At 41.3% G+C, this 27,457-nt stretch overlaps 1 protein-coding gene across 1 annotated transcript in view; it reads left to right on the top strand.

Annotated features, from left to right (window-relative positions):
- The window catches only part of KCNJ14 (potassium inwardly rectifying channel subfamily J member 14), a 92,542-nt gene that overhangs the window by 62,418 nt on the left and 2,667 nt on the right, over nt 1-27,457 (top strand). Inside the window, exon 2 of the mRNA XM_073602768.1 lies at nt 10,248-11,113. Within this exon, the coding sequence (XP_073458869.1) occupies nt 10,343-11,113 (771 nt within the window). The 5' untranslated portion in view covers nt 10,248-10,342. The remainder of the gene's footprint in view (nt 1-10,247; nt 11,114-27,457) is intronic.

Genomic DNA, 27,457 nt, shown 5'->3' with positions numbered 1-27,457 from the left:
GTTATTAAATTGTTAACGTAGCACAATAATAACTATTATATAATTACATGTATTTTTTATTGCAAGCAGTGTAACTACCTGAATTTGTTTGGTTTTACCATACATCTTACAGTCTACTGTACAGCAGAGCTTAGGGAGGGGGAAGGAGAAGCAACACAGTGAGCTAATGAGTTTTGGTGCAGTGCAAGGAACATGCTAACAAGAGAAAAGAGACAGATGAGTGGATCATTGTGCAGCTTCAACTTTCACTGTCCAGTTACATGGTCGTGGTGGTGGTCGTGGTGGTGGTGGTGGTGGTGGGGGGGTTGTGGCAGCTTGTGAGTGAAAGTAAAACTGCAGCAGAGAAGGAACGGGTCGTCTCCCCTGGTCCAAAAAAGAAGCTGTTGTTTCGAAACGCATTATCGCCCAATCCATGTCAGCACGTCCAACACGCCCAACGTGTGACATCATGTCCAGCCTGGTCCCACCTTTTGTTCCACGCTGGTTACGAGGGCGATCGGCCGCTTCTTGCTTCTACCAAAGAATACAGCTTGTTCCCAAGGCTGCCATGGCATTATGACGGTCTGGAGAGGCTCTGAGACGGACGTTTTCGCTCTTACATATATTGCACCAGTATTATCCAGCTATCTCGTAAAAATTGCCATTTGTCGTTTTTTATTAAATCATTGATTTTTAAACAGTGCACTTAGTCTGGCACCCCTCTGTTTCCTACTTTCACTGAAGACTGAGAACTGAGTGATCGATGGAGTTTGATCACTCAGTTCTCGGTGTGGAGGCGTCAAGGGACAGATGCAGCATCTTACCAATGCCGCATCCACCTAGGTGAGTATGGGTGTTTGTCTTTTTCATATCCCGCACTTCTCTTTTAATATCAATTTTATTTTCAGGTGTCCTAGAAGCCAGTTCAGAGATTGGCAGAGAAGGGCGCAGATGGTGGTGAGAGAGATGGATATGTTTTACTGCAGCATTCATGGAAGGTGGCAGAGGTGGGAGTCTTGTTAGTTGACAACTAGGCAGGGTATGATAGTAGTAGAGACAATAGATGGGGAAGGTAGGGAGTTTGCTATACTCTTTAGTAAGGAAGGGGAGTTACACAAATACAAACAATAGGGCTGATATGTTCTGAAAATGAGGGATGAAGGAGAGAATTAAGGGTGGCCATGAGCATGTTACTACATAGTGCACCATCATGCCCATTTCTTAAAATGGCCACTGACTGCAAGCCATGTTGTCTGTTTAGTTCAGCTGTCTCTAAACTGCAGCCCGCGGGCTGAATGTGGGCCTTTGCTTGCCTCTATCCGGCCCCTGGAGCACTATTCCATTCACTGACACCAATGATGGGGCACTATTCCTTCCATTAATATCAACAATGAGGCATTATTCCTCCCACTGACACCAATGATGGGGCACTATTCCTTCCATTGATATCAACAATGAGGCACTATTCCTCCCACTGATACCAATGATGGGCCACTTTTCTTTCTATTGATACCACTGATGGGACACAATTCTTCCCACTGACACCAACGATGGGGCACTATTTCTTCTATTTTTACCAACGATGGGGTAAAATAACTCCCATTGACACCAATGATAAGGCACTATTCCTCCAACTGACACCATATTCCTCCCATTGACATCAAAGGTGGCTCACTGTTTACCCCCACTGGACACCAGGACATGTTCTACTCCCACTGGCCCTAGTCTGGACCCCCCTAAAGTCTGAAGGACAGTAAACTGGAATTATCACTGATGGTTTTTACAGACTAAACTACAAGATTTCAAGGAGAAAGTGTGCAGATAACACCTCTAAAACCATTTCCTGGTGATTTTTCAAACCACAACAGAGACTTTATAACAGTAAAAGTTGTAACCAGTATATTTTCTTGTATCATGTTGACAAGGTAGACTGAGGCTGAAAAAGACAGATTTTCCACCCTGTCTACTCACCTAAAAACAACACGTAAAAGAAAAAGACTCCTGTTGCCATGCTTTGCTAGTGGTTCTGTTGTAGGTGTGTGGACCCAGAAAGAGTGGTCTATAATTACATAGTACACTATTCCAACAAACATGCACAGTGTGAAGGTAACGCAAAGCTGAGGTAGTCTCTGAGAGGGCGGGCAGGTTCACACTATAGAACAGAGCTGTGTTTTTCTGTAGAAAGTTCTCATTTAGGAAAAAATAAATAAACTGTAGGTAAAAAAATGTGCATTTATTATTTTTGCACAGAAGTGCCTGCAAAGTATACTGCTTGGGATCAGTGGGTTGCAATGTCAGGCTGCTGCTCCCTGCCTATACTTCTATATGGGCTTTCAGTTATTGAGCTGCAGGAAGTGTCAATGGACTACAAGTATGCTGATCAGCGCATTGAGAACTACAAGTCCATCTGCCACAGTGGCAGACAATACTTGTAGTTTATTCATTAACAGATTCCTGAGCTGATTTTAAATGTGATAGCGGCTGAGGGAGAGAGGAACCCCCCGCCTGTTACAGGGGGTGAGGATTGAGGTGTTAGCAACATGTTACACATCACCAGCTTTTATGAAAATCAGATCCAATAATCCTGCCATGACGGTACGTTTTTTAGGCATTTCCTGTTATAGGGTAACAATGTTGTCTGCCAAATACTTTGCTGCTTCAAGCAGCTGTGCCAAAGCACATTATACAAGCATGATCTACTGCTTTTAGCTTCAGAAAACTTGCCCTGAGAGATGACATGCAACATTTTTTTTTTTTTTATATACCATCTAGGTAGATGTAGCATGGTCGCAATCCTACCCCAGCCAGCAGGCTTCTGTCTGCTGAAAATGGGTCACAGGAGTGCAGAACGGACTTCACTCCTGTGAACCACAGGAGAAGTAGAGCCAAAAGAGCTTTGGCTGTACTTCTCCTTTAATGGTGCACGAGTTTAAAAGCGATGAGCTACAACAAACATTGAAAAAGTATTTACATTAAAAACAATATTTTATTTTTAAAATGGCAGCTTTCTTAATTATAGGGTGCTTAAAAATAAATAAATATAGTTGTGTGGACAAAAATTCCTTGTTGATGTCAGAGGTCAGAGAAGAATGGGCAGACTTGAGTTTGAGATGATAGAAAGGCAACCGGAACTCAAAAAAACACTCCTTACAACCAAGGTATGCAGAATACCATCTCTGAACGCACAACACATTGAACCTTGAACCGTGCCACTCCTGTCAGCTAAGAACAGGAAACTGAGGCTACAATTCACACATTCTCACCAAAATTGGGCAATAGATGATTAGAAAAATGTTGCCTGGTCTGATGAGTCTCAATTTCAGCTGCAACATTCAGATGGTAGGATCAGAATTTGGCATAAACAACATCCTGCCTTGTATAAACAGTTCCGCCTGGTGGTGGCGTAGTGTTGTGTTTTGGGGTTGTTTTTTTTGCCACACTTTGGGCCCCTTAGTACCAATTGAGCATCATTTAAATGCCACAGCCTACCTGAGTATTGTTGCTGACCATGTCCACCCCTTTATAACTACAGTTTATCCATCTTCTGATGGCTACTTCCAGCAGGATAATGCACCATGTCACAAAGCTCGAACCATCTCACCACTGGTTTCTTGAACATGACAATGAGTTTACTGTACTCCAATGGCCTCCACAATCACCAGATCTCAATCCATTAGAACACCTTTGGGATGTGGTGGAACTGGAAATTTGCATCACGGATGTGCAGCTGACAAATCTGCAGGAATTGCGTGATGCTATCATGTCACTATGGACCAAAATCTCTGAGGAATGTTTCCAACACCTTGTTGAATCTATGCCATGAAAATTTAAGGCAGTTCTGAAGGCAAAAGGGAGTCCAACCTGGTACTAGCAAGGTGTACCTAATAAAGTGGCCAGTGAGTGTATACAGTATGTGCGACATAAAGGTACAGCAACTTCAAAGTAGTTAATGCTCTACTTTGGTCTGATTTTCATGCAACTTGAGGGCCATAGACTTCAATGTTGACCCTCAAAAGTTGCCTGAAAGTCATACCCGAATGTTATACAATGCAACAGTTGTGCAACAGTTGTCCATTATCCATTATCACTGGTCAAAGCCAAAGTCACCCATCCAAAGTTGCACCAAATTTGCACTCCAAAGTCAGCAACTGTGGAATCCTATAAGTGTAATGGAGCCTTAGCTGAAACCAAAAAATATACAAATTGGTTTTATTTCATGCAAGGAGTACTGCTACTGTGAGAAGTACAGTAAGGTACAGCAACCAATCAAATTTTAGTCAATTGTAGGGGAATCAGTGATTATTTCTAAATGGTTGCTAATGGATATTGCAGTTAATTCTTTACATTGCTGAATAAGCCAAAAACATTCCTTAGGCAAGTAGTCTAAAATCAAAATTTTAACTGCTCATTTTATAGTAAAGATGTATAGTAAATAGTCTTATAGTATAGTGTTTAGTAAAGATGGATATCAAAAATAAAAACTGTCATATACAATAAAACAATATGAGCATTTCACACTGTGGCATACCAGCTGAACAGTAGCTATCAAAGCTGGACAATAAATTATTTTTAGATAAATGTAATTAGGGGAAATCTGTAGATGTTGATGTTACATCACTGAATGTGATAGACTGCTGACTGTCAGTGCTGTCAATAAGGGAAACACAGCATAGATTTTTTTCTTGCTGCATCATTGACCTTACATGCAAATTGGATACCTTTGCCTGAGATTAGATATGACATTGTCATGAAATTCCGAGTCTGCTGCCACTAAGCTTCACATCTGCTTTATATGGAAACATAAGCAGCTCTTGTTCGGAGAGAGAGTATAAGTGTATGTGTGTGAGAGAGAGGTCTGCAAACAGTCACGAGGGCCAGAGCCATGAGAAGGACTTGACCCACATAGATCAAGGGACACTGAGCAGTTACATAACAATTTCCTTCACATAATTAATAATGCCAACTAACTTTAAACTTTGACATGTTTACTTACTTCCCAACATTCTGAGATAAGAAAGAAGGACACCTTTAGCACAAAATAGGTAGGGAAGGGACACATCCCTACCATGCACCCAGTTATGTGAATCATGATCAGTGATGAGTTCAGGCGTGTTCAGACTAGGATCCAAACCCACATGTTAGAGCCCACCAGGAAGTGGTTATCTGTATGGCCCAATAATCTGTGGCTGGGGTTTGTATACACGGGGCTGTGGGGTAGGGAATGCCCTGGCTACAGATGATTGGCCCCTACAGGTGACAGCTTCCTATGTATCCCATACAGGTGACATGCCGAGCCCATCACTAATAACGAAGAACTATCATGCAACAAAATGTCTGGTAAAACCTATGCTACTTTTTCTTTATATAAGCTCTTCAAATAACAAATGCAATAACAGCCTTTCTCAACCAGGGTTCTATGGAGCCCCAGGGTTCCTCCTGAGATTGCCAGGGGTTACTTGAGCACTAATATCAGGGGGTAATATCCCAATGCCACCATTGTAAGGAGTTATGTCTATACTGACCACTAATGTTAGAGTATATCACAATTTTTATATGTCTAGAATGAGAAGTGAAGTGTTCTGTAATTAAATCATCTCCCTAAATTATACAATCTAAACAAAACACAGGGGGCTATTTACTAAAGGAAAATCCACTTTGCACTGCAAGTGCAGTCACTGTAGATCCGAGGGGGACATGCAAGGAAAATAAAAACCAGCATTTTAGCTTGCACATGATTAGATGATAAAATCAGCAGAGCTTCCACTCATTTCAGATCTACCCCTTAGAGCGACTGCACTTCCAAGTGCACTTGCAGTGCAAAGTGGACTTGCCTTTCGTAAATAACCCCCAATATGTATCTTATATGTTTAATATAGAAAAGACATCAGAAAGCAAATAAACAACGTGAATCAGTATAATATAGCAGATATTAAAATATACATCCCAAAGAAAAAATTAGCAAATTGTCCAAAACAATCATACAGTCCCATACACCATCCAATCTTCATGTGACAACAATCTTCATAAAGTGCAACAAATTTCTTCCATGTGCATAAGGAATTCACACTTTGTCCCCCAATGGAAATAGCACTGATATGCCTACCACCAAAGCTCCTCTCTGGGTGTCCTCTTACCTGGTTTGATGGACCCCACTAAGAACAGGAGGTCAAACTGGCCATTTTAGTATAAAGATGTATCACAACTTTCATTCATGACCACTCTTCATAATGGCCATCAGTCTCTCCAATATAGATGTCATAGAAAAGAAAGGGCAAGATAGCGCAGATCGCAAACCACTATTTTATTAAAACATTTGCAAAAATACACTCACATGGCAGAAAGGTTAAAAAGGACTTCTTCACTATACAAAAAAACCTCAGCAAGATGGCATCCTAGCTCCACCCTACATAATGACATCACCACTCAGTGGACGCGTATTGCCCAATTGGCTTTCTCAAAGGCTGAGCTCAGTGTGGACCCTGTTCCTTTTAAAATACACAGAACCAGTGGGTCTGTGTTTTTAGGTTTTCATTTTGGCAGGCTTTGTTGGGTTCGACCCACTGGTTCTGTATATTATAAAAGCAACGTGGGTCCACACCCAGGGAGCTTGGAGCTTGAGAGATGCATTTCTCAGCCTTTGGGAAAGCCAATTGGGCGATACGTGTCAGGTGGGCAGTAACAACATTACATAGGGTGGAGCTAGGATGCCATTTTTCTGAGGTTTTTTTGCATAATGAAAAAGCCCTTTTACTCTTTCTGCCGTGTGGGTATTTTTACAATTTTTTAAATAAAATAGTGGTTTTAGGGAGAGGATTTAATCATAGAGATCATATATAATTTAGGGAGAGTATTTCATTACAGAGTGCTTCACTTATCATTCTAGATATATGCTTTTTATTAGTGTGGTGATTGCACTCTTTGTGGTGGCTGCTTTGAAAAATATTTTTTTCGGGTTTTCATTTTGGTGGGTTTTGTTGGGTCCGACCCACTGGTTCTGTGCATTATAAAAGGAACAGGGGTCCACACCCAGGGAGCTCGGAGCTAGAGAGCTCATTTTGACAGGCTTTTTTGGGTCCGACCCACTGGTCCTGTGTATTTTAAAATGAACAGAGGTCCCCACCCAGGGCTCAGAGCTAGAGAGATAATTGCTCGTTGCCTTTGAGAAAGCTGATTGGGCTATACGCATTAGGTGGGTGGTGACGTCATTATCATTTCATCTTTACTGAGGCTGTAGTTTTTCACCATTAGTGAGCCGCATGTGTCACATACCATGTATTCACTATGCATTCACACTGTACAATGTATGCAGGAATAAAAGCAAAGCATAAACTGATATCAAACTAATGTTAACTGATCTGAGATACCAATATACATTAGGGGGTCTATGTATAATACATTAGTATGCAATGCGATGAACATACATACATTTAGAATGGAAATTGCTGTATTTTCTCTAATATATATAGTTCCTATGGCATCAGCACCACTGAGTGGCCATATTGCATTTTTTTTCCTGATTGATTTATGTGTGGAACAAAAACACATTATGGCCACCAGGCCATATTCAAAAAAATATAGCGATTTTTATTCTAAATGTGCAGATATTTGTCACATCTACACAACTAAAGTTGTATTCATAGACCACCTTGAAGTCGGAAGTAAAAGGTATAAGATTTTGCCCAAGAGCAAGCGTGTTTTAATTTCAGACCTGTGCGGAAACCTGGCTCAGCATTTCCTGCCTTCTTCTCACCTGCACCACAATTCTGTGAAACATTTTATTCTGGGCTCCCTTCTGCCTTCAGTGATAGGAAAAGGTGGTATTAACCCTTCCTGCTTTTCAGTGTTATTGTGAGCATCCCTAGAGGAGTTCACCTACACCTATACCATGACTGATCATAGGCTGAGAAATCCTCTCAGTACAAGTGACATGGTCACCAGAAAAAGCTTGTCTGCCAAACAATATTCTGGAACTTGGGGTGATTTGGTTATCCCTTCAATGCTGGACCCCTCATCTGTGAGGCAATCAAAACAGGATTCAGTCAGAAAATGCCATCAGCGGGACACCAGAACTTTCGTGGGTTAAAGAGAAGCAGATCTGATTTTGGCTCTGATCTGATTTGGATGTGATTTTGGCTCTGGCAGAATTTTACTTCCAGCCCTGACCGCCATGCGGCCATGGACATTCAAGGTGTGAAAAACTGGCAGATGAACTTCTTCATTTGTCAGTGTCTGGACTCTGATACATGGCCTCTTCCTCTTGAGGTGTTCCAAGGACTTTGTCGCAGGTGGGGGACCCAGACTTGGACCTCCTGGCTACCAGGTACAACAAAAACTCAGCAGGTTTGCCTTCAGATCCAGGGATTCTCTAGCCTTCACAGTGGATGCTCTGGTGACTCAGTAAGATCAGTTCAGCATGATTTATGTCCTACGCAGGATCGAGATGGGCACATTTTGGTGATTCCCACAGCTTCCCGCTGGCCAAGGAGGATGTGCTAATCAGACCCATCAGATTCATGGCAGACTTTTCATGGCTTCTCTCCGACTGTCTGGATCTTCTGTCCCATGGGCCAGTTTGGCACCCTCTTTTTAAAGTTGTTGGCTTTAACTGCTTGACTGTTTAAACCCAGGTCCTGAGGTACATGGCCATATCAGATTCGGTCCTCTCTATGCTCTTGAAAGCTCAGAAATTGACTTCTCACATAGTCTACCTTACACTTGGAAAGGATATTTCTCTTGGTGTGAGACAAGAAAATTGAATCTCAGGAAGTTCTCCATGGGACAACTCCTGTCTTTTCTCCGGCCTGCTCTGGAGCAATGTTTGGCCTTGGGTTCCATGAAGGGTTAAATCTCAGCTTTGGTGGTTCTGTTTCAGAGACCGGTTGCCTCCCATTCCTTTGTGAAGGCCTTCATACAGGGTATTACCCACACTGTTCCTCCTGTGTGTTCCCCAGTGATTCAGTGGGGTCTCAACTTGGTTCCATCAGAGCTTCAAAGACCATTAGTTGAAACGGTTAGGAATATTCTCCTGTCTATGCTAACTTGTAAGGTTGCCTTTCTCATTGTCATAGCTTCTGCAAGGCAAGTTACTGAGTTGGCAGCATTGAGCTGTAAGGAACCCCCTCTTTTGCATCACAAACACAAGGTTGTTTTGAGGCCCAGGACCTCTTTTCTTCCCACAGTGATTTCTTCCTTTTACCTTAACCAGGACATTGTTCTACCATCTCTCTGTCCTGCTGCTAAACATTCTAAGTAGATTTCCCATCAATGTCAGGGAGTGGTACGCGCTGTTTGAGGCTATCTCCCAGCTTCAGGTTACTTTTGACAGCCCAACTCTCTGTTTATCCCCATAGAGGATAGCTTACTTCTCATTTTATTATCGCTAGGTGGATATGACAGCTCACATCATTAAGGTTTATGACCTCAAAGACAAGCTTTCCCCTTTCAATGTGTAGTGCACTCCACTAGGCTGCCAACTGATCTTGTTTGTTACATTTTACCAGGGTGGATGCTTCCTCTCATTTTATGTTGCCAAATTCTCAGTTAGACTGCTTTTGGAGGTTCCAGTGTGTCTAAATACTATCCTGTGTCCTATAAAGGAAATAGAATTTGTGTCTTTTGTTAGAGAGACACAGGTCCCTCTCATTAGTTCTTATGATCTGCTGCTATCATTGCTTGATAGCGGGAGGGGTTATACTGGGCTGTCTTTACAGCTTTGCTTGCCACTGTTAAATTCTCCTGACGGTGGCAGTATACCCCAGTGTTTCAGAATACTATCCTGTGTGCCATAATGTACTCAAAGAAAAAGGATGTTACAAATAATACAAAAAGCCTATTTTATGATTCCTTTACAAAATTTCAGAAACTGCAAGTAGGCTGCTATATTTGCATTTGTGAAGAATGATATGTAGAACGATTTGAGTTCTTTGCTATATTTAACTTGCAATTAATCTTTCCCAGGGGGGCATTCAGATCTCATCTGACTCCTCTGGCTGAAAGGTCTTGGAGGAAAAGTCTACTGGTTGGACTGAATGTATTTGGACAGTATGCTGTTGTTTCCAGAAAACATTGGCAATGGGGATGCTGGCCATGAAGGTTGCTTATATCTGAATATATATCAGTGCAATACATTGGGGGTGTATCATTAACACCAGATTGTTTTTACACTGCCAAACAAACACAGACACTTTAGGTATGTGCCTAGTTTGCCTTCAAAATAAATGCAACTTTATATCCTTCACAAACATTAACTATTGTTTCTTTTGTTTTAGGACTGGTTGAAAGCTTTGCATCATGAACTTTTTGTGCCTTTAAAGCTTTTGAGAACCTGAATTTCTCACCAAACTTGCTGTCTCCAAAACTTAGGATGGGTAGCACCACCATCCTTCCCCGTGGTGCCCTGGCCATGGGGGTGGCGCGCGCCATCCGTCGCTTTAGCACAGATATTCCAGACCCACTCAGAGAGGAAGAGGAATCAGAGCTGACACAGGGTATGAAGCCAACTGCCTATCGCAATGGGAAGGTACACACAAAGCCTATTCGTCAGCGTACCCGCTTTGTACAAAAAGACGGTCACTGCAATGTAGAATTTATTAACCTCAGTGAAAAGAGCCAACGCTACCTGACTGACCTTTTCACCACATGTGTAGACATACGTTGGAGGTGGATGTTCCTTATATTTTCCTTTACTTTTGTGGTTTCCTGGCTTATTTTTGGTTTCTCTTTCTGGCTTATTGCCTCATTGCATGGGGACTTAGCACCCCCACCTGAGCCTGGCTCAGAAGCGACCCCACCTCCTCCCTGTTTCTTACAAGTCACCAGCTTCATGGCCGCCTTCTTGTTCTCCTTAGAAACACAAACTTCCATTGGATATGGATTCAGAAGTGTGACAGAAGAGTGCCCATTAGCGGTGTTGACTGTGGTGCTGCAGTGCATTGTGGGCTGCATTATCGATGCCTTCATTATTGGAGCCATCATGGCAAAAATTGCTAAACCCAAAAAGAGAAATGAAACTCTTGTGTTCACAAAAAATGCAGTGATTGCTCAAAGAGATGGAAAACTGTGTCTCATGTGGAGAGTGGCTAATCTGCGCAAGAGCCATCTAGTGGAGGCCCATGTACGAGCTCAGCTCCTGCAGGTAAGCAGCAGCATTATTAATAACTAACCTGAGTCATAATACAACCTCACTCCACTCCCCCCGCCCCCGAACTAAATCAGTGATTTTTATTTGCTCTTTATTTACAATTTTTAATTTTTTTTTCTGGCCACTGATCTAGGCAGGAATAACTTATCCCTAATTTTGCAGTGTACTGGGATAGCTATGTTGAAGGAAGCTGCAAGAGTAGGGCATACAGCAGCACACTTCATTGTGGGCTGGCTGCCTGAATCCAAAAGAGGCAGCTGGCTCATGATCACTGAGGATGACGATGTAAAATCTGGGCTGTCACACTTTACAAGGACAGGTGAGCATGTGAAACCAGGACAGCACTGCATAACAGATAAGAGGGGCTTAAAAAATATCTGGAGGGAGCAAACTTCCTCTTTAAATAACAAAAATTAAAGCAAAACAAAAAAGGGAAACAAAATAGCATATCAATATTCTGTACAAAAAAGTCCCTTTAACGGTGATATTCCCAAATATCCAATGCGGTATATATACAGTATATATATATATATATATATATATATATATATATACAGTATCTCACAGAAGTGAGGAGTACACCCCTCACATTTTTGGAAATATTTTATTATATCTTTTCATGTGACAACACTGAAGAAATTACACTTTGCTACAATGTAAAGTAGTGAGTGTACAGCTTGTATAACAGTGTACATTTGCTGTCCTCTCCAAATAACTCAACACACAGCCATTAATGTCTAAACCACTGGCAACACAAGTGAGTACACCCCTAAGTGAAATCGTCCAAATTGGGCCCAATCAGCCATTTTCCCTCCCCGGTGTCATGTGACTCGTTAGTGTTACAAGTTCTCAGGTGTGAATGGGGAGCAGGTGCATTAAATTTGGTGTTATCACTTTCACTCTCTCATATTGGTCATTGGAAGTTCAACATGGCACCTCATGGCAAAGAACTCTCCAAGGATCTGAAAAAAAGAATTGTTGCTCTACATAAAGATGGCCCAGGCTATAAGAAGATTGCCAAGACCCTGAAACTGAGCTGCAGCACAGTGGCCAAGTCCATACAGCGGTATAACAGGACAGGTTCCACTCAAAACAGACCTCGCTATAGTCGACCCAAGAAGTCATATCCAGAGGATGTCTTTGGGAAATAGACGTATGAGTGCTGCCAGCTTTTCTGCAGAGGATGAAGAGGTGGGGGGGGTGTGTCAGGCTGTCAGTGCTCAGACCATATGCCGCACACTGCATTAAATTGGTCCGCATGGCTGTCGTCCCAGAAGGAAGCCTCTTCTAAAGATGATGCACAAGAAAGCCCGCAAACTGTTTGCTGGAGACAAGCAGATTACTGAAACCATGTCCTGTGGTCTAAAGAGACCAAGATAAACTTATTTGGTTCAGACAGTGTCAAGCGTGTGTGGCGGCAACCAGGTGAGGAGTACAAAGACAAGTGTGTCGTGCCTACAGTCAAGCATGGTGGTGGAACTGTCGTGATCTGGAGCTGCATGAGTGCTACCGGCACGGGGGAGCTACAGTTCCTTGAGGGAGCCATGAATGCCAACATGTACTGTGACATACTGAAGCAGAGCATGTTCCCCTCGCTTCAGAGACTGGGCCGCAGGGCAGTATTCCAACATAATAACGACCCCAAACACACCTCCAAGATGACCACTGCCTTGCTAAAGAAGCTGAAAGTAAAAGTTATGAACTGACCAAGCATGTCTCCATAATTAAACCCTATTGAGCATTTGTGGGGCATCCTCAAACAGAAGGTGGAGGAGTGCAAGGTATCTAACATCCACCAGCTCCATGATGTCATCATGGAGGAGTGGAAAAGGACTCCAATGGCAACCTGTGAAGCTCTGGTGAACTCCATGCCCAAGAAGGTTAAGGCAGTGCTGGAAAATAATGGTGGCCACACAAAATATTGACACTTTGGGCCCAATTTGGACATATTCACTTAGGGGTGTTTTCACTTTTGTTGCCAGCAGTTTAGACATTAATGGCTGAGTGTTGAGTTATTTTGGGGGGACAGAAAATTTACACTGTTAAACAAGCTGTACACTTACTACTTTACATTGTAGCAAAGTGCAATTTCTTTATTGTTGTCACATGAAGAGATGTAATAAAATATTTACAAAAATGTGAGGGGTGTACTCACTTTTATGAGATACTGTGTGTGCATATATGTATATGTATATCATATTACCAAAAGTATTGGGACACCTGCATTCACACTTTAATGGTATCCTAGTCTTAGGCTGTAGGGTTCAATATTGAGTTGGCCCACCCTTTGCAGCTATAACAGCTTCAACTCTTCTGGGAAGGCTGTCTACAAGGTTTAGGAGTGCGTCAATGGGAATGTTTGACCATTCTTCCAGAAGCGCATTTGTGAGGTCAGGCCCTGATGTGGATGAGAAGGCCTGGCTTGCAGTCTAATTCATGAGAAAGGTGTTTTATTGGGTGAAGTCAGGACTCTGTGCAGGCCAGTCAAGTTCTTCCACCCCAAACTCGTTCATCCATGTCTTTATGGACCTTGCTTTGTGCACTGGTCCAAATCATTTGGTGGAGGGGGGATTATGGTGTGGGGTTGTTTTTCAGGGGTTGGGCTTGGCCCCCTATTTCCAGTGAAGGGAACTCTTAGGGTGTCAGCATACCAAGATATTTTGGACAATTTCATGCTCCCAAATTTGTGGCAAAAGTTTAGGGGTGGCCCCTCCCTGTTCCAACTTGACTGTGCACCAGTGTACAAACAAAATCCATAAAGACATGGATGAGCGAGTTTGGGGTGGATGAACTTGACTGTCCTGACCTCAACCCCTTTGGGTTGAATTAGAGCGGAGACTGCGAGCCAGGCCTTCTCGTCCACATCAGTGCCTGACCTCAAAAATGCGCCTCTGGAAGAATGATCAAACATTCCCATAGACACAAGATTTCATTAATGTTTTGCAAACCTATGGACTATTTTTTATTCATTTATATATCGTAATTACACCTGGTGTGTTGGAATCAAAATGAGATATATACATTCATCATTATTCTGTGTGATAGGCTTGTTTATCACAACATCATCCTCAGCGCAGTTTCACTTTAATTATTGTTCTTACCTATGTGTGTATCGCACCTTATTGAACTGCTGCTTTTCTGTGTTGGTTTTATTTAGCGCAATTTTTTCCTTATTATTTATTGCATTTTTTGATACCCACTTATTGCTGCTTTGTCGCTTATCATTTACGTTTTTTGTTAGGTTATATCACTATTTACATTATATATATATATATATATATATATATATATATATATATATATATATATATATATATTTTACGCTCACTGTCAAATGGATGTATTTGACTATAGAGCCACAAGGGTGGTCAACACTGAGGGTGTGTTTGAAATTTATAAAGAGGAAGAGGGTGACCTGGGAGGTCTATTTATGAGGTTAAAGAATTTAACCGTGACTGAAACACATACCCAATGGGATATTGCCTACCTGGAGACCTATGTTAAACATAATATGGTCCCCAGGAGCCTGAGGTGGGAGGTCAGTCCCCAGAAGGGTGATATACAACTGGAGGATTGGTATAAATATTTTAATGAGGCGGGGGCTGGTTTCCTTAAGTTCCTTATTGAGAGAACGAGTTTAAAACTCTCTCGTTTGGATGAGGAGATTAAGGGTATCAAGGAAAAACTTGCTTCAGAACAGTAATGAATACAAGGATAAATCACAATTACTTATAAAGTTATTAGAAAAAAAGGACAGAGAACAAAAAATTTAAAAAATAAAATGTACAATAGAGATTTGAATGACTACCGGGGGGTTGTTATTGAGCGACAAAAAAAAACTCCTGGCTGAACAGTCAAATGCGGCCAATACAGAAATGGAGGTAGTACCACATATGGATATGAGTAGGAGTCGGGTACCTTTTGGGGTCAAAGCTATCTACAAGGAACCCCCAGGGTGGTCATCAGGGACTGACAGGAAGGGGAAGGAAGGGATCCTTTCAATCCCCCCATAGGATGTTGGGAAGAGGGGGACCACCACCCAATTATTCTCAGGCACTCCCACAGCGTCCCCAGAAACAGAGTTCGGGAAGGGGACATGGTCGTGGTGCCCATTATTCCAACTTGGGATATGGTCAGGGGCGTTTTCCTGCCCCCCGGGACGTCCTATAGTAAGTGGCATTAATTCCATTACATCCCGGGTGGCCAGGTATATAGGATGCCCTCCCACATTAAAGAGTCACATCATGTGATTAATCTTCTGTCTAGATATATCCCTAGAGAGGGTATGTGGCTAGTGACGGCTGATGTCACATTCCTCTATACAGTTATACCCTAAGGTTTAGGGTTATTTGCAGTAGAGTACTTTTTGAAGCGAGACTCTGGGTTGCTGGATGAGCAGATCACCTTTATTATGGAGCTGCTAGAGTTTGCGGCCTCACACAATTATTTTTGGTTCGAGAATCCATTTATCCACCAAGATAGGGGGGTTGCCATGGGGGCTAAATATGCCCCCAGTTTGGCCAACCTCTTTATGGCCCTATGGGAGAAGGAGTCGTCTATGCCCACCAGAGACCGGAGCTGGTGCTGTGGGCAAGATATATAGACGACATCCTCCTCCTCTGGGATGGCAATTGAGCCGATTTGGATATATTCATGGGGTACCTCAATGATAATTGAGGAATCTCTCTGAATTATGAAGCTAGTGAGTCCGAAATTAATTTTTTGGACTTAACCATCACATCAAAAGATGACCGGTTCAATACGTCAGTGTTTTCTAAGACTACCGACAGGAATTCGTACATTCCTGTCGATAGTTGTCATTATAGACCTTGGCTCAAAATCTGTCCTAAAAAGTCAATATATGCGGTTGAAACACAACTGTACAAGCAATGAGGAGTTTTTAGGACAAGCAGAAATTCTAACGAAGAGATTTGAGGAGAAGGGTTACTCCAGAGATGCCCTGAAGGATACTCTGGATGAGATTGCCCTCAGAGAGGAGATCTTCTCAGGGAGAAGCCCTTAAGAGAAAATAGAGCACCCCTTTATCACTTCCTATTCTGTACAACATATGAGCATAAAAAAGCTGATACAAAAGCATTGGCACATCTTGAGCAATGATCCGGTATTGAGTACAGTTTTGCCTTGTAAGCCCCAGGTTATCTATAAAGGAGCCCCTTCACTCAAGGATAGAGTGACACCCAATATTTTTAACCCTCCACCCATTAAGAGGGTTTTTTTCAGAACCTCACTGGCTTTTTTCAATGTAGGAGATGCCGTGTTTGCTCCCTAAATGGTTGTACGCATAGGAGAACCCAGAAATTTACATCATCGAGTACTCCTATGGAATACGAGATAACACCTTTTATTACGTGTTCCACCAAGGGGGTCGTATATTTGCTCCAATGCCCCGGTGGGCTTCAATATGTGGGCAGGTCTAAGCGCCCCCTCTCGTGAGATTAAATGAGCACATTACAAACATTAAAAACTTTTTTTTGAAACATTCAGTTTCCAAACAATAGCTAGTGGCCCACAACAAGGATCTTTCAAAGACAATATTTTTGGGAATAGACAAATATTGCCCCAGTGGAGAGGTAGCTCCTTGGTGATAGGCATATCTAGACTTAAGATGTCTTGGATACGTAGGATTAAAAGTTATATTTCTTTTGGCTTAAATGTTGACATATTGTTGCTATTGTCTGATGTGAACTTGGTTTGAGTCTCTAGGAGCAATGCCTTTAATCAAGCCAGTTAACTAATCTTGGAACTACCATCTAAGATTTCCAATGATTCCACCTATATGTGTGTTTAATGACATTTATTGTAATAGCTACCTTTACTATTGGGGACATTAGTGAGTCTATTCTTTGTTCCCATAGTTCCAATTTGGCCAACTTCCGGGAGATGCCATCTAATGGCGGTGTGTTTCTCAACTATATTTTTTAGGATACCATTTAGCCCCCTTAGAACTTATATATCGGCCAATTTTTGGTGGGGTTTTACTGTTTTTGGTTTAACAGTTTAATTTCACCTATTTCTAATTGTGTATGGCTCCAAGTTTAATTAATCTCAGTAATTATCTTAGTACCTTAGGGTTGCTATTCTTATGTGTGTTCAGTTACATTTGTTGTAATACCTACCTTTACACTGGGGACATGGATGAACCTTTTCCTCTTTTTGTCCCCATAGCCTAATTTTGGCCAATTTCCGGGAGATGCCGTCCAATAACGGTATAATTCTAGTCATATACCCTATGATATGATTTAGACTCTCCTAGATCAGCCACGATATTGGGTGATTTTTTTATTGTGGCGGTCTAATTCCACCAAATTCTTCCTTATTATGCATAGGCCAGGGCTTACGATACAAGCACTGTTCGATTGGACTTATTCGTAAGTTTCATTTTTTTAGCCCCCCATATTGTTCCTGTCCATCTGAGATATATTATTGTTGCTAATTACAATTTTAAATATACTTGTATGATATTATGAGTAGTTATGTTTGCTCATTTGTGTTCTCCTATATGGAGGCTTGGTCCCACTGCTCGAGGCTCAAACCAAGGCGTGGTTCTTCCTGTTTACTACATAGCGCGATGAGTCAGTGCGTCGCCCGTGCCCCAGGATGACGTCAATGTGTGACGAAACGCGCATCAAGAAAAAAAAAGGTGAGGAGTGACGTGCTGACGTCATCGCGCTGTTCAGCTGAGAGGACGGGTGTTCACAAGCCGACCGGCTTTTTTACAAACCGTGATATTTAATTTCTACTTTTGTAAGTGCAACTTTTAAGACTTAATAAATCCTTGTATGTAACGATTTACACTATGGTGAGCTCCTTTTTATTTTGGGTAATACCGGATCGCTAACCATGACCACTGAGTGATCAAGTTCCCTGGTCGTTTTTGCTGTACTAAACCATTCTACCAATCAAGTTGTTCCGAGCTGGTGGTACATACTCCCTGGATAAAGGCCCTGGCTGGGTATTAGCCGCAGGCTTATAACAGCTTGCCTTCCGGTAAGCATATACTTCATGTGGTGGTGGTGCACAGATTCATGGTGGTGGTTTGAAGATAACACAAGATTTCATTAATGTTTTGCAAACCTATGGACTATTTTTATTCATTTATATATCGTATTTACACCTGGTGTGTTGGAATTAAAATTAGATATATACATTCATCATTATTACTCTTTGTGATAGGCTTGTTTATCACAACATCATCCTCAGCGCAGTTTCACTTTAATTAATGTTCTTACCTATGTGTGTATCTCACCTTTTTGACTTGCTGCTTTTCTGTGTTAGTTAGACACACTCCTAAACCTCCTAAACCTTGTGGACAGTCTTCCCAGAAGAGCTGAAGCTGTTATAGCTGCAAAGAGTGGGCCAACTCAATATTGAACCCTATGGTCTAAGACTGGGCTATAGTGTATATATACACACAGTACTGTGCAAAAGTGTTAAGCAGGTGTGAAGAAATGCTGTAAAGTAAGAATGCCTTAAAAAATATATATTTGATTTGCTTATGTAGCAAGGTCCCAGGCCTCCTTTGGTCTAATGAGAACCTCCAGGACCAGGGATAGCTGACACCCTTCTGTATGTAGTGTGTTGTGAGGCATGGTGGGTGTAGAGTAGTTAAGTTATTGGGCGCCAGACACTTCTTGGATGCAAAAAGAAAGTTTATTTCTCTTAACAAACCTTTTTTTGGGGGAGAAAGGGTTAGGGCCAGGACACCCTTAGGTAGTTGCAAGAATAATTGGCAGACTCCGAGATGTCAATAGGACAGCCATGCAGGGAAAGGCATCCAGCAAGACGCCACATCTTCATGTGTAGGAATGCTGTCTCCCATGGCAACAGTCTGTAACAGTTCCAAACACAAGGCTTAACAGTTCCTTTACTTTCACTACAATCACTCCTTGTAGTTCTTCAATACACTGAGCTCCCGGTCTTCTCACTAGACCCACTGATTCACTGCCACTAAATCCCTTGAGCTCCTCCAATCTTCACGGTGATATCTTCCTCAAGCGTCACCCCCGCTTCTTCTCTGCTAGGTCCCTAGCTTGGCACTCTAGACACCTCTCAAGCTTCAACCACGCTGGCCTGCTCGGTCCCTAGCTTGACACACAAGGCTGCTCTGCAAGCGTCACCTACGCTGGCTGGGTCCCTGGCTTGATTCCCACTGAAGTTTCCCGATTCTTTGGTTGGTGAGAATTCTGCCCTGTACTTGCTTCTGTTACTCACTGTGGTTCCTGGTAATAAGGCGGATAGTCCCTTACTGGAGACAGCTTCCCCTCTACCCCCGACCATGACAGGTTCTCTGGCCCACAGAACCGTCATTTCTGGTTGGACCGCAAGCCGCAATCCCAACCCTGTACTGCTCTCCTGTTTCTGGATAGGCCCTCAGACAGCCTAGCAGCCAGATGTCCCGGGATAGGCCTTAGGGGTAATATGACACACATCCACCCAGACAGCTGTCCAGGTGGCACAGGACATGAACATCTAACCTCACCCGAATATATAGGCTCTCCCAGCAGGCCAAGGGATTCAAGAAAACCGCTGCCCATTGGCTGAGATAATCCATATACCCATAACCTGACCTTGCGTTGCCCTTCTGGTATCTCGTACCAAGCACCCGGCCACCTAGTGGTAGAAGAGGAAAGTACAACAAGGCCAAACTTGGGGAGAAATCAATAGATCTCTAGCAATCAACCAGGATTGGCAAGTCCTGGCAAGAAAATTTTTGAGGAGCAACCCTGACTAAATTCCAGGGTGCTACACTTATTTTTATCAATTTACAAAATTAAATGCGAGCGAACAGAAAAAAAATCAAATCAATATTTGGTGTTACCACCCTTTGGCTTCCACTTGCACACTTTGTCAACTTACACAAAGTAAGGGATTTCGTAGGATTAGAGTCAGATGTATGATTAACCAATTATACCAAGCAGGTGCTAATGATCGTCTTCATATGTAGGTTAAATCACACTCATCGAAGCTGAAACGGAAACAGCTGCTTAGGAGGTTTAAAATTGGGCTGCCAGAAGTGGTCTTCATGGGAGAATTAAGGCCACAAAGCCATACATCTGACTTGGAAACAAGGCTAAGCGACTCAACTATACACAAAAATATAGAAACTGGGGTGCCAAAAAATGGCAGCCGATGCTCCGGACTGACGGGTCAAAACGTGAAATATTTGGCTGTACAGTAGCAGGAGGCAGTTTTTGTTCACCGAAGGGATGGAAAGCAGTATAATAATGAATGTCTGCAGGCAACAGTGAAGCCTGGTGGTGGTTGTTTGCAAGCTTGGGGCTGTATGTCTATAAATAGAGTTGAAGATTTGGTCAGGATCAATGGTGTCCTCAATGCTGAAAAATACAGGCAGATACTTATCCATCATGCCATACCATCAGGGAGGTGTGTGTGATTGGCCCCAAATATATTCTATTTTTTCTAGTAATGATGGCAAACAGCTATTTTATGCGGGACTGCGAAATTGCGGCGGACACTAAGTGACACTTTTTGGAGACCAGTGACACCAATACAGTGATCAGGGCTAAAAAAAATGCACTGTCACTGTATAAATGACACTGGCAGGGAAGGGGTTAACATTAGGGGTGATCAAAGGGTTAAGTGTGCTCCTAGGGAGTGATATCTAACTTTGAGGGGGATGGTTTAACTTGAGGAAGAGATCCCAGTGATAGTGCTGCTCCGTCGACGCGCCCCACAGCCAACAACAGAAATCATGTACAGGCACATGATTTTGCGCTTAAGGGCCGCCCTGCCGCAGTACATGTACGTGTGGCAGTTCTTACGTGTTAAGAACCATCTTCACTGTAAAGAAGAACAAGGAGACCTGGAAGTGATGGTTTGGCATCCACAGAGTCCTAATCTCACCATCATCAAGTCAGTCTGGGATTGAAAGATTTGAGGCAGCCTACATCCACAGAAGATCTGTGGTTAGTTCTCTAAGATGTTTGGAGCAACCTACCTATTGAGTTCCTTCTGTGTGCAGGTGTACCTAGAGGAATTTAAGTATTGATGCTGTTTTGAAGGCAAAGAGTAGTCACACAAAATATTGATTTGATTTGGATTTTTCTTCTGGTCATTTACTTTACATTTTGTTAATTGATGAAAATAAATTATTAACACTTCTATTTCTGAAACATTCTTAGTTTACAGCATTTTTTAGTACTTGCCTAAACCTTTTGCATAGTAGTGTATATCTCAGTTCTTCAATATCTTCACATTTTGCCACTCAACACCATCCCCTCCATTTATGGGATTAGATCTCCAGTTTATAGGTTGGTTTCACTGAGCCAAGTGTACAAATTACTCCAAATATTAAACATCCATTGGGCAAAAACTCTCCAGTAGGGATGAGCCGAACACCCCCCTGTTCGGTTCGCACCAGAACATGCAAACAGGAAAAAAACTTCAGGTCTGGTATGGATTTTAAGGGGAACCCCGCGCCAAAATTAAAAAAAAAAAAACGGCATTGCATTTTTGCATTGATACATGTCCCCTGGGGCAGGACACGGGTCCCCAAACACTTTTTATGACAATAACTTGCATATAAGCCTTTAAAATTAGCACTTTTGATTTCTCCCATAGACTTTTAAAGGGTGTTCCGCAGCATTCGAATTTGCCGCGAACACCCCAAATTGTTCGCTGTCCGGCAAACTTGCGAACAGCCGATGTTCTAGTCGAACATGAGTTCGACTCGAACTCGAAGCTCATCCTTACTCTCCAGGTTATGGATAAATGGCTTTCATCCATATAATCACATTCATAAGATACTGTTTATGTTGCTCTAATAAAAAAATGCATATAACTTAACCAAATTTTTATTAAAATGAAAAGGCAGATAAACTCACATGCAGCAACTGCACCTTGTGCACTAACAATAATTGCATATGTGCAGATCCAGTAAGCCGTAATAAATCAGTCTCTGTGGTCCTCTTGAGTGGGATTGATGCAATTTCAGAGTAATTCCAGTTTTAGTAAATCTCCCCCACTGTGATGGTGTAGGTGAATCGTTAATCCCACCCTAATGCCCTGTACACACGGTCGGAAAATGTGTGATAAGACCTTGTTGTCGGAAATTCCGACCGTGTGTGGGCTCCATCACACATTTTCCATCGGAATTTCCGACACACAAAGATTGAGAGCTTGCTATAAAAACAACAAAATCCACGCATGCTTAGAATAAATTAAGAGACGAAAGCTATTGGCTACTGCCCCCTTTATAGTCCCGACGTACGTGTTTTACGCCACCGCGTTCAGAGCGATCAGATTTTCCGATAACTTTATGTGTCCGTGTGTATGCAAGACAAGTTTGAGCCAACATCCGTCGGAAAAAATCCATGGATTTTGTTGTCGGAATGTCCGATCAATGTCCGACCATGTGTACAGGGCATTAGTGTATTACCATTCTAATTAATTATATGTTTTCCAGATTTAACACTTTTTGGCCTCGAAGTACTAATACTGAACAAAATGTATTCCCAGCAGAGACACATAACGGCTATACTATATATTGCCAATCTATAAATATAACACAAGCAAACACATCTAATGACTATATAAAATTTCATGAAGAATGACAAAAAAAGCTAAATCACAACAATGCAAGTATCCTATATATGTCATGTATATTCATAAAAAATATAAATACAGGGGTAACAATAATGCAAAACTTTAGGCCCCTGGGGTCCCCTCTGTGACACTGTCTAAAATGCAAGGATGACGTATGAGTTTTAGGAGCTTTTTCAATATTAAGATGTTCTCCCAAACAAATTTTTAATCACCTTGTGGTATGCCCCACATACTGGTAGCCACAAGGCATTCCAGCAAGTATATATCTTGGGTTGTATCATAAGAAGCAAATGCTCTTATATCCTCGTCCATTGTTTGACATATATTATATTGATATACAGTATACAGTACTGTATAATATTACTATTGTTAACATATATAGCAATTGTAGGGGGTTATTGTAGATGCTGATGTGCATTGGGGATTGGTAATCAGCAACATTAGCAGTCGTATTGGTTCAAAAACAAAAGTTAAAACAAAACCAGTAAAGAAAAAAGGTTCCCAAGAAGAATTAGAAGACAAAAAATGAGATTGACCAGTCTTATTTTTTCTGAAGGTGTAAAGATGGGCGATACCCTTTTAAATAAATATGAATAAGACTTTGGACAAACAGCAGTTATGCATACTAACCCATAGTAACAACTCTAAAACCAGCTTTCATTGGACTTTTGCATTTTATTTTGTTGCACAATGCAATGTAACTGGATGGTGTGAATCACTACCCATCATTTTTTTTTCTCTTAAATTTTATTAAAGAGCCTCAGTCACAAATATTCTTACCTTAATTTTCACATCCCTGGCAGCTGGCTCTTTCCTCTGCTTCCAAAGCTGCCATAATGTAAGCAGCCACTCAGCATCCTCATCCTCTGTGCAGAAGCACTGGTCCTGAATTGTATGTACTCATGTCAGAAATCTGCGACTAGTCAGGCAGCAAAGAGGTCAGCTTTTGAGGACCAGTCTTACAATGAGGAAACCTATAGAAGGGATGGGGAAAATAAGTATTTCACCTTATTCCAATCCCCTAGACCAGCCATTCTCAACCAGGGTTCCGTGGAACCCAAAGGTTCCTCCAGAGGCTACCAGGGGTTCCTTGAGCTGTGGCTGATTGATCTCCCATTTGATGGTGCTTGCATAGTTCCAGGGTCATTGCCATTTGGCAAAGCCAGTAGCATGACAGCAATTTTCATTTTAACTGTCCATAAGGGTGGCATTCTTACCACTACTGTAGGGTTTTATTCTTCCTACTGTAAGAGACATTTTCTCATTGACCCCAATAAATTGGTTTTAACAAGACCTATAAAATTTACTTCTGGGTTCCTCTGTGGTTAAAAGGTTGAGAAAGGCTGCCCTAGACAAAACGAGTATTCAACCTTTGCAGTGAGGAGAAGGCTCACTGCAAGGGTAACACTTGCTCCAGTTCAGAGTTTAAATTAGAGACTATTGCTTTTCTAAACTAAATGACTGTAAAATGCTCAAAAGGACAGAAAAGTGGTCCATAACAATGGGATTCAGAAACCAGCAAGCTTTATGTTGAAGTAGAGCACCAGAATGCAAATTATACTGTAAGGCCTTATGAGTAAGTATGAATGTGTTATACATGTACTATACACATTCTACAATAATTACTGTGTATCTTATTACTTCAATAAAACGCTTGCTGGTTTCAGGATCCTATTGTAATGTTTGTTTTTCTGTACTTCTAAATTGATCAGATAGCTATGAAATGCAATGTACTGCACCTGTCAAAATATGCTTCACACATGTAAATATATACTGTAGATGGAACTTTTAAGTAGTTAATTTCTTTGTTCAAACCTCTTTAAAGATACACTGTCACCTTGCCCATGCAAGAGCCTCACTGATACTCGTAAGCCTCATTTTCATGGGCGGGCAGTGGCAGTAAAAACAGACGTTTGAGCTGCAGTTTTACTAATCCTCCCACTCCTCTGAGTCACAGCAGCCATGTTAGTACACACTGCTGTGGTGCGGCACAGCAAAATGTATATCACAGTTCCTGATTGCCAGGCAGTACTGCCACAAAATTTCACCTATTAAAGTGAATAAAGCTGGCCTGCATTGAGTGGAATGTGTGTGCTCTCAATGCATGCAGTTGTTTATGTTTATGTACATTATGGTAGTAGGGCCAAGCCTTAGAAGCCAATTGCCAATAAAACACAGGAGGAACAACATCACCACTCATGAATATTGTTGCAGTAATGCTTATACCACAAAGCACAGGTGACCCATAGACCTTTAACTTGAATACACTCAGAATGTTGCCAGAAATAAGTCACTTGAAATATGGTCAACTCTGTGAATTTTGTTTTTTAAGGATACTTATATGAATGTATATAATGAATAAATAAAGTAACTAATAGAATAAAAAGGTGATTACTACTTCCTAAAAATTTAAAATATAGGTAGGTGTAAACCTTAACCGAAACAATAAACAATTGCCTTTTTTAAAATAAAATACTTGTTTCCACATTATTTCACATTTTGTTGCATATCAGCCTCTTTGTAGCCACCTTCAGTCTAATTGAATGTAGTCCATTATATGGCCTTTCTTAGAACACCTGTCATGATGGTGAAGACTTTGTATTATGCCTGCATACTATATGTTGAAACAGCCAATTGTAGTCTCGGAAGCTTGTGTGATAGTATGACTTTGCAGGAGAACAATTTGGGGACTGTGATAGAGCATTAACACTTTACAAAAGGAAGTGCCTGAACAAGGACTTTTATGGCAGGATCACCAGTTATTATTTAATGAAAGTTGCATATTTTAAGTGCAACCCGCATTCGGAAGCACAAGTGTTTCGTACATCCCTATGCGGGCAATCCCATTGATGTCAATTGGGACGCTGATGTCGGCAGCTGTACGGACATAGCCACTGCTCCCAATTTGACATTGCACAACCCCAAATTACAGTATATCGAAGTTCAGCAATTAAAGACTTGAGCCCAAAATCCTGGTGCCAAGGATAAATCTTGGTACTGTACTGGATACATTGAATAATATAATCTCTGCTTGAGGGAAGCCTCCTCTTCAGACCCAATGTGGGCACAGGTATTCATTGATCAACCATGCAGATCAGCTGACTGGTTACACACTGCCTTTCAACTAATTCATTTTTTATGTAACGTGTTGAAGCTGTTGTAGCTGCAGAGGGTGGGCCAACTCAATATTGAACCCTACAGACTAAGACTGGGATGCCATTAAAATTAATGTGCATGTAAAGGCAGGCATTCCAATACTTTTGGTAATAAAGTGTATGTGTGAAGTGACTGTAAATCAGCTTTTAGGCTCCATGCACACTGGCGTAAAAAACGTTGCTTCTACTGGAGTTTTATGTTCTGCCTGTAGAAACTACGCAATGTTATCCTATGTGTCCATGCACATTAGGATGATTTCAGGCATATTTTGAGGTCAACGTTTAGAGGCAGGAAAAAAAACCCTTCTGGTTAATGTTTCTGATTGGAGCTTAGTGGCAGAAAAACGTAAAACTCTCCTAAACTCGTCTAAACTTCGTAAAAAAAATGCTTTATATGAGCGTTTTTTTACTGCCAAAAGAACAGACCTTTTTTTAAGCCCAGTAAGCATGGAGCCGAAAAACGACTTTTTAACATGGTACATGTTTGTTTCTTTGGTCTCATCAGCCATGATAAGCTGTAGAGAGGCTGTGATAAGCACACATAGCTTGTCATCGGTGTCCTTCCAAAGGATTAGTTGACAGGAAGTCAAAAGTATGTAACTAAGTTCCTTTCCTAATAATACAAGTATGTTGTGTATTATTTGTATAAATTACATCATCTCTTTTATTAACTGCTTGGATATTGAAATAAAGTATTTTGAGCATATGATTTATTTTTTCCATTATGGCAATGTTCTTCAAGAAGCAATAAACAAACAGTTCAAATAGCAGTACTCAAGGTCATATTGGTGATTACGCCACAGAATAAAAGAGGTTATTTAGGGTTACATAATTTCATTTCTGCTAAAATATTAATCCGATTTTTTACTTAGGACATGTTTTGCTTCTTTTGAAGGAAGTAGGAAATTAGAATTGTTTGGGGGGTTCACCAGAATTGTTATAATAGATTAACAATGTTGATGTAATTTGAGATTAATGGGGCTTTTTTGTGGATAAGGCAGATATCAATGTGCCAACACAGAGTGACCCCTTCCACAAAGGGTAAAACTCATTTTTTATATTGTAATGCACATTCTTGTCATCGCTGGACTTTGAACTCTATTGTTGAATATTTAATTTACTTTTTACTGTGATTGATGTGTATTTTACAATGTATTAGTCAACCTATAAAATAAAATGCATTGCATTCCAAAATTTTGTTTCCTTACATTAGCAAAATTGCAGGCAAGACATTCAAATCAGTATGTTAAGTGAAAAAATAGGTTATCCATGTTTGCAATTACTTTTTGGACACAAAATAGATTTAAAAAGTATGTCCTACTAAGTTTTGGTATTCTACCAGAAAATTAAGCCTACCCGATTGTGTTTTTCTGCAGTCTTGACCCTGTGCAGCCATTGCAAATTATGCAGTATGAATCCCTCCCCATACCTTAAAGTGGTATTTAACCAAAATAGGAACATTATATTGCAGGTTACCATTTCTAAGAAGTGATGGCTGCATTCATTTTCTTTTTTAGGCTTTCCTTCATCTATTTTCATCTGGTGATCCAGCCAGTAAGTTTGCTGTTTTCCAAAAGAACAAGCTCTCCAGCAGAAT

This window comes from Aquarana catesbeiana, linkage group LG10, assembly GCF_042186555.1.
Source record: "Aquarana catesbeiana isolate 2022-GZ linkage group LG10, ASM4218655v1, whole genome shotgun sequence".
NCBI classification, from domain to species: domain Eukaryota; kingdom Metazoa; phylum Chordata; class Amphibia; order Anura; family Ranidae; genus Aquarana; species Aquarana catesbeiana.
The sequence above is the reverse complement of the archived record's forward strand: the minus strand, read 5'-3'. Positions and strand labels throughout refer to the sequence as shown.